At 40.6% G+C, this 8,333-nt stretch overlaps 1 protein-coding gene across 1 annotated transcript; it reads left to right on the top strand.

The window, feature by feature from the left end:
• Nucleotides 1-1,536: 1,536 nt before the first annotated feature.
• On the top strand, nucleotides 1,537-2,070 carry LOC128577252 (phorbol-12-myristate-13-acetate-induced protein 1-like). The gene has a single exon (XM_053579417.1). The coding sequence runs from the start codon at nucleotides 1,537-1,539 to the stop codon at nucleotides 1,693-1,695; it is 159 nt and encodes a 52-aa protein (XP_053435392.1). The 3' UTR covers nucleotides 1,696-2,070.
• Nucleotides 2,071-8,333: the final 6,263 nt, after the last annotated feature.

Here is an 8,333-nt window from a genome sequence, read left to right as displayed (position 1 = left end):
AGAGCTGTCCAGAATTAGTGGAAATGGCTGATGAATCAGCTCAAAAAGAGTCTGAGTTTGAACATATTAAAAAGGTTATGGCCGAAAATGTTCAAACCATGAATCAAAGAATTGCCTTCTTAGAAAAGAAGGGAGCTGAAATATGTCCTCTAGAGCAAGCTCTAACACAGGTTCTTGTAAAGAAGTGCTTCTACCTTACAAGCCTCTAACTCTTTCTGCACCAGCATGTCCTATGGTCTGGAGGGAAGGCCCCTTACATCATAATGCTCCACCAGGAATCTATCCTGTGTGGCCTAATCCCCCAGATACTCACTTCACTGCACAGTATCACTTTCCTTTATATGTTTCTGAATTGGCTATATCTAATGAGAACTCAGTTCAAATTTCAGAATTGGGTAATAATGAAGAGCCTGTTATACAAGTATATCCTATTTTCAGGGAAATTAGAGAGAATGGTCAATCAGGAGCTTCTCAACATGCTCCTATAGAAGTAAAATTTTTAAGAACAACAAAAGATGCCGTTTATGCTTATGGACCTAATTCTCCTTTTGTGATTGGCATTTTAAATTCATATTGCACAAATCATATTTTTATTCCTGCTGACTGGGAAACATACTACATTGAGCCCTGGTTAATTTTTACAATTCAAGGCTTGGTGGCTAGAAGGGACAACTTTGCAAAACTGAGCTCAGGGAACTTCAGTTAACTCTTCAATGGGTACTGGCCCTGTGGCTGACATTCACCAACAGCTGCAATTAACACAAGACTTATTAATGCAGGTTAAAGATGTTTGCATTAGGGCTTGGCAAAGACTAGAGAAAAAATATGGGCTTAAACAGTTTTTTACAAGAATCATGCAAGCAAACAATGAACCATATTCTGAATTTGTAGCTAGACTTCAGACAGCTATTAAAAGGTCTGTTCCTGGAGAACAGGCCAGACAGATGCTTTTATTACAATTAGCATTTGAGAATGCCAATTCAGATTGTAAGTTGGCCCTGACACCTGTCAAAAATCAAGACAATGTTTCCATTGAACAGTATCTCTGCACTTGTAGGGATATTGGCTCTGGAACATTTCAGGCAAAGCTTAATGCTGCAGCCTTGGCAGAGGCACTTAATGGAACTAAAAAAAAAGCAAAATGTTTTAATTGTGAAAAAATGGGGCATCTGCATTCTGAATGTCACAAAGCTAAAACTTAAAGTGCTCCAGCTGCTGTAGTTCAGGATAGCAAGCCACAAGCACCTGGCCTATGCTGCCGCTACAGAAAAGGCAAACATTGAACTAATGAATATAGATCTATTAAAGATAAAGACGGCAAACTCCTGCTGCCCAAAGTAGAATTTGTAACCATTTAAACCTGAAGAAGAGGACCTCAGAGGTTCCCGGCACGACTGTTCTCGTTTTTCCCGTACCGCCACCCGGTCCCACCTGGCTGCCCGCGCGCACTTCGCATCCTGCAGACACCGGAGGTGCTCGAGCTGGGAGACTGAGACCCCGGGATCTGCAGCAGCGTTCGCGGCGGCACTTGCGGAGATGGCCGGGAAGAAGGCACGTAAGAACGCGCAACCGAGCCCGGCGCGCACTGAGCTGGAAGAGGAGTGTGCTGCTCAGCTCAGGAGACTGGGAGACAAACGGAATTTCCAGCAGAAACTTCTGAATCTGATAACCAAATTCTTCTGCTCAGGAACCTGACTGCAACAAAAACTTGTGCATAAGGGGACTCCTTCGAAAGGGAAGTTTCCCACAATAGGTGCAAGTGGTACAAATTTCATAAATTGGAAGAGAGGTCTCATTGCATGTAATTGAGAGGAGTGAAAAGGAGCATTCACTCGCTGTGGATGCCCTTGAGAAGTGAAGATGGAATACCTCAGAAGAATTTCTGTGGGGGGGGGGTTTCATATGTCATTTTTGGGGATGTGAGAACATTGTAAAACTACTTTGTTTATTTGAAAACAACACTTTTTAGTTAGAGAATTATTCTGTTATTTTTGCTGAAGGTCATTGCCCAGCCTGGTATAAAAGGAGTTGAAAATAACATTAAGGCTGAAAGAAATAGTTCAGTGTTGGTTTTTTTTTGTTGTTTTTGTTTTTTTTACTTTTCAGTGCCAACTTCAGAGCACTGTATACTATTTAGTTTATATATATATTGTCTTGTTATAAGGACAAATTTCGTTCTGAGAACACTGAATGTTATTGAAGGTTGATTGCATAGGTCACTACATAATGTAAAATAAGTTAATTTGTTCTGATTCAAATTGTATTGATTCTGTTCAGATGACTTTCATTAAATGTGTTCCGTGGGGTTAATTGGAAAGTGGAAAACTGGAAGATTACTTTGAAAAAATTGGGTTTTATAGGAGGACTACTTGGTGCCAGTTAAAAGTCCTGCACATTGAACATAAAATGAGAAAAGAGGATTTGGGATAACTAGGGAAAATGAAAAAAATAGAATTTGACTTTTCAACTGATGCAGTTAAAAGGCCAGTACTCATTCTAAAGATGTTCCTAAAAACTAAAATACTAATCAGTGTGTATACTATGAAAAGCAATCTTTTAAAAGAAATAACATTTTCATAATTAGAATATACTTTGATTTAAAAAGGGACAGATATTTCTTATTCACAATGAAAATCCCATATAGACATACATGAAAATAATGGCATGATTGAATTTCAGCAGAAGTAACTATTTAATCTATTTATAATCAAAATATTGTTTCATTTGAAGATGTGTGTTACAGTTCCATTTTTGAGTTTTGAGACAAGGATTTTATAACTACTTGAATTTTTACAGTAAAAATAATATAGGGTATAGTCACTTTTTATGAAAACTTACCTCACATTTGTTTTTCTCAGTATTAAGGCTGTTTAGTTGGAAAGATGTTTTTTCTGCCAAGAGGTAGATATTCTGCCATATGGGTATTTATGGTCTATTTAAATGTATGTACACATATGAAAATTGGTATGTTGTCACTATAAAACTATTAAAAGTTATCACCATTAAAAAAAACAAAATAAATAAATAAACCTGAAGAAGAGGGAATGAAGCTTGTTAATTATACTTCTAGGGTCACTAGCCCTCCTATTTGTTTTGGTCAACAATATCAGTGTTTAAATATGACTGTACAGTACTGCCTAAGTCATTATGACTGGCCAGCTGATGGGAATGATGTCAAACATGAGATGTTTATGCTAAGTGCTAATTCCATCTCTCGTTTTATCCCAGGTTTTACTCCTATAGATGTGGAAGTTCCTCCTTATAAAGAGCACAGTTTTACATTACAAAAGGAATGGGTGCATTGGACTCGATGTAAAGGAGATCAATCTTTTTCCTTAACTAATACTTCTAAAGGTCCTATAATGGACTGGAGTCCAAAGGCAACTTTACTTGACAGTAATAAAAGACCTATTAACATTGAGTTGCCAAGAGATGACGCTACCTATCCTATAAATAAAAATAAAATTAATATTAATATGATAACACCTATGAGTTGGACAGATGTTGGGTTTGCACCCCCCGCACCTGGAATTTATGGCTTTCCTAAACAAAATCATTTTTGGAAAGTAGCAGCAGCCCTAAAACCTATGAAGGGTTGGACCAGTGGATTGTTTTATCATCAAACCACCACACCCCATACTTTTGGTATGGAATTTACTGTCCATGATGAAAGATACATTCAAGCTTGTGTTCAATTACCCTTTGTGTGGCTTAAGGGTAACATAAAGTGGAATGAAAAAACAGGAGAATTGTTTTGTCCTGTATGTCAACTGTTTACTTGTATTAATAGATCTCTAAGATTTGATCCTCAAAAGGAACAGCAGTATTTGTTGAGAGCCAGGACAGGTGTATGGATGTCAATGAATTTAACCAGACCATGGCAAGTATCTCCTGCCCGGACAGTCCTTCAACTTCTGGCTGATAGAGTCTTGAAAAGAACTAAGAGATTTTTTGGACTTTTGATTGCTGCCATTCTAGAAATTATTGCAGTGATAGCTTCTGCTGCCACCTCTGGGTGGCTTTAACTCAAGAAATCAGAAAACATAATTTTGTGGCTGATTGGCATAAATACTCTGAACAATTATGGACTGCTCAAAAACAAATTGACATTGAATTATATAATGAAATTGCTGATTTAGAACAAGCTGTTGTTATGTTGGGGAATGAATGAGTTAGCTTAAAGAAACAAATGAAGTTAAAATGTGATTGGAATGTAACTACGTTTTGTACAACCCCTGTTAAATATAATGAGAGTAAATTTCCTTGGGAGAATGTTAAAAAACATTTGTTAAACCATGATAATTTGACTAAGGAAATTGTAAATTTTCAACATGAAGTATATTCCACTTTTGAAAATAAGTTACAAAAAATAGATGGATATCAGATTTTACAAGGCATAGCTGATGAAATTGAACAAATGAATCCTATTCCAAAAATACAAGGACTTACAGGAAGTTCAGTAGGATCATTAGCATTATTTTTAATTATTGGATTCATTTTATATTTAATTTGTAAGAAAATGAAGCATGCCCAAAATGAAAATGAACATTATGCGAGGTGTTTGCTTTATGATAACAGATATGAATAATATTCATCAAAAAACAGAAAGGGGAAATGTAGGATAAGATTTAGAAATAAACATATCTGGCTCCAGGATCCCATCCAGAATGCAGGTTCAGGGAGGAGACAAGATGGCTGACAGAAGCCAGCTTTCCATAGAGGCTGCCGTCCAGTAGGAGAGTTAAAAGACAAAACTTCAGCAAGTAACCTGGTGGATTTGAGCTGCACTAGGAGAAAAGGTTGAAGAACACACGTCAAGCCCACTGAGGCGAGCTGCGACCACAAGGATACGAACAAAAGGTACAAAATCCATCACCAAGCGGAAGAGAGTCCCCTTCCCCATGAGAACGGCTTAGAGTGCCCCACATAAAATCGGGCAGAGTTCAAAGGTCCTCCCACTATACTGCACAGGAAAGACCCTCTAAAAACTGGACCTACCTCCCCTGCTAGGGTGCCACGGCGTCCTCCTGCCAGGCACAAAACTGTATAAACTGTATATACTCTCTACCTGGAATTCTGAGCTCCAGTGCTCCCCTCCACTCACACTGAGGTCTGGAGGCCAGTCCCCCAGGAGTTCAGAGTCTTGGGTGATTTCTCAAGGCGGGTGGACGGGGCCTCAACTGCAGCTGGTCGGCGCCAGCTCTGGGGCACGAGAGTGTGGAGAGGACGGTCAACAGAGAGGGGACTGCACCGGAGCAGCAGTTCCCTGAGGCACAGTGCGATAGCCGTCTTTTGGTGACAATACAGCCAGGCATAAAACTGTATAAAACTGTGTGTGTTCTCTGCCTGCAATCCCAGTCTCCCAGCGCTCCCCACGCTACCCTCTGCTCTCGATCCAAGGTCTAGAGGCCTATCCCCCAGTAGGCCAGACTCCTGGGTGATTGCTTAAGGGGTGTAGACAGTGCCGGGCTGCAGCCAATTGCTGCAGACTCTGGGGAACGGGAGTGGAGAGAGGATGGTTGGCCGGAAGAGAGCTGTACCAGAGCACCAGTTGCCTGAGGCATAAAACAGCAGCCCTCTTTTGCTAGCAATACGGCTCACTACTGAATATTCTGAAGCCACACCTCCTGTCTCCCTGGGCAACCAGAGACTATGACTATAGGATTTGCCTGAGGCAACTCCAACTTGCAAACCAGGGAAACTCCCGGGGCAGGGCTGACCCAGAGGTCCACTTTACTGAACCTATACTGAACCTAAGACGCACCTGGCCCTCAGGGGATCGTCAGCCTATAGACAATACAAGAGCAAAGACAAGCTGATTTGACACTCAATTCAGCTTCTCCTCTGCAGGGGAACCGCAAAGTCGTTCTGTTCTGTTCTGTCAGTAACATTACTCAGGGGCAAGACTGGACCTGAGTGAAAATCCCCCAACCTTCATCAAGCGCCCGAGGTTGTCAGGCCTCACCTCCTGCTAGAGAGAGGCAGAGCACAGTGGCCTGGCAGACTTCCTTGTGATTCAGGCAGTTGCAAAATCCTGGCGTATCGGTTGACTACAGGCAACTGGGTCAGACAACTGCAGGGCTATCAATGACTGGGTATGACAGTGGTGCAACGTGGGGAAGGAGGCAGCAACCTTCCCAGACTGATCTATTGGCTGCGTGGCTCCTCCTGACTCCATTCAGCACTGGAGCAAGCCACACCAGAGTAGTCACCAGACCCCTGTGATCCAGTTCCCAGAGACCTCTTAAACTCTCTCACCCGAGACAGGTGCAGACTGAGACAACTGATTTGGACCTTTCGAACTGAACCAATCGGCTGAGGACAAATCAGGTGATGCCCTGGGTGCACGGTGGTAGGAAGGTTTGATTTTTCTTTTCCAACTGTTTGCCTGTGGGGGGTGGGATGACTTAATTGCTGATATTTCTCCACAGCTGAGATGTCAATCCAGAGTATCTGTTTCACTAGGATGGAACAGAAACCAGCTGAAAACAAAACAGAACCACTTAGCCCCACCACACCAGACAGGGCCCCAGTTTCTCAGGCCAAAACACTGTACAGGCCCTCGACAAAGGCCCAGGGGAAAAAAAATCAAATGGAGTAAAAGAACCATGAGGCGGAATCAGTGGAAAAACTCTGGTAACATGAATAACCAGAATAGATCAACCCCCCGAAAGAAAGATATGGCAGATGTAATTGAAGATCCCATTTATAAACAACTGGCTGAGATGTCAGAAATCGAATTCAGAATTTGGATTGCAGACAAGATTAACAAACTGGAATTAGGAATTCGAGGATAAATTTAAAAGTTGTCTCAACAATTTAATGAATTTAAAGACAAAACCACCAAAGACTTAGACACACTGAAGCAAGAATTTACAGCCCTCAAAGATATGAAAAATACAATAGAATCCCTCAGCAACAGAATGGAGCAAGCAGAAGAAAGCATTTCTGACATTGAAGATAAAGCTTTTGAATGCTCCCAAACTCTCAAAGACGAAGAGAAATGGAGAGCAAAAACGGATCATTCTCTCCGACAACTGAGGGATAATTCGTAGAAGGCTAACATCCGAATCATTGGAGTGCCAGAAAAGGATGAAGTGGCCTCGCTGGGCACAGAGGCCCTTCTGCAAGAAATTATAAAAGAGAATTTTCCAGACATGCCTAGAGATTCTGAAATTCAGATAGCAGACAGCTTCAGAACTCCAGCATGACTCAACCCCAATAAGACATCCCCCAGGCATATCATAATTAACTTCACTAAAGTTAATATGAAGCAGAAAATTCTCAAAGCTGCCAGGAGAAAGACAACCATTACCTTCAAAGGGAAGAATATTAGAATGACAGCAGATCTCTCTGCTGACACTTTTTAAGCCAGAAGACAGTGGTCACGGACTTTTAATCTCCTAAAGCAAAATAACTTTCAACCCCGGAACTTTATCCAGCTAAACTGACTTTCATTTATAATGGAGAAATTAAATACTTTAATGACATTCATATGTTGAAGAAATTTGCCATAACCAAACCAGCTCTTCAGGATATTCTCAGACCTATCCTCCATAATGACCAACCCAAACCTATACCACAAAAGTAAACTCAAACAGAAACTTCGGATCAAACTCCAATTTCCACACTGGCGACGTGATTAAAAATGCCCACTGGACTTTTGAAAAAGTCGATACCCAAAACTTCACCAGACTTATCAATACTCTCCATTAATGTGAACGGCTTAAACTGTCCTCTAAAGAGGCATAGGTTAGCTGATTGGATACAAAAACTCAGGCCACATATTTGTTGCATACAAGAGTCACATCTTAACTTAAAAGACAAATACAAACTCAGGGTGAAAGGATGGTCATCCATATTACAGGCAAATGGTAATCAGAAAAAAGCAGGTGTTGCAATTTTATTTGCAGATACAGTGGGCTATAAACCATCAAAAGTAAGGAAGCACAAGAATGGTCACTTCATATTTGTTAAGGGTAATACTCAATATGATGAGATCTCAATTATTAATATCTATGCACCCATCCAGAATGCACTTCAATTTATAAGAGAAACTAAAACAGACATGAGCAACTTGATTTCCTCCAGCTCCATAATAGTCGGAGATTTCAACACTCCTTTGGCAGTGTTGGATCGATCCTCCAACAACAAGCTGAGCAAAGAAATCTTAGATTTAAACTTAACCATCCAACATTTGGATTTAGCAGACATCTACAGAACATTTCATCCAACAAAACTGAATACACATACTTCTCATCAGCCAATAGAACTTACTCCAAAATCGATCACATCAGGTCACAAGTCTAACATCAGTAAATTTAAAAAAATAG

The sequence above is a fragment of the Nycticebus coucang genome, chromosome X (assembly GCF_027406575.1).
Source record: "Nycticebus coucang isolate mNycCou1 chromosome X, mNycCou1.pri, whole genome shotgun sequence".
In the NCBI taxonomy this organism is placed as follows: Eukaryota; Metazoa; Chordata; class Mammalia; order Primates; family Lorisidae; genus Nycticebus; species Nycticebus coucang.
The sequence above is the reverse complement of the archived record's forward strand: the minus strand, read 5'-3'. Positions and strand labels throughout refer to the sequence as shown.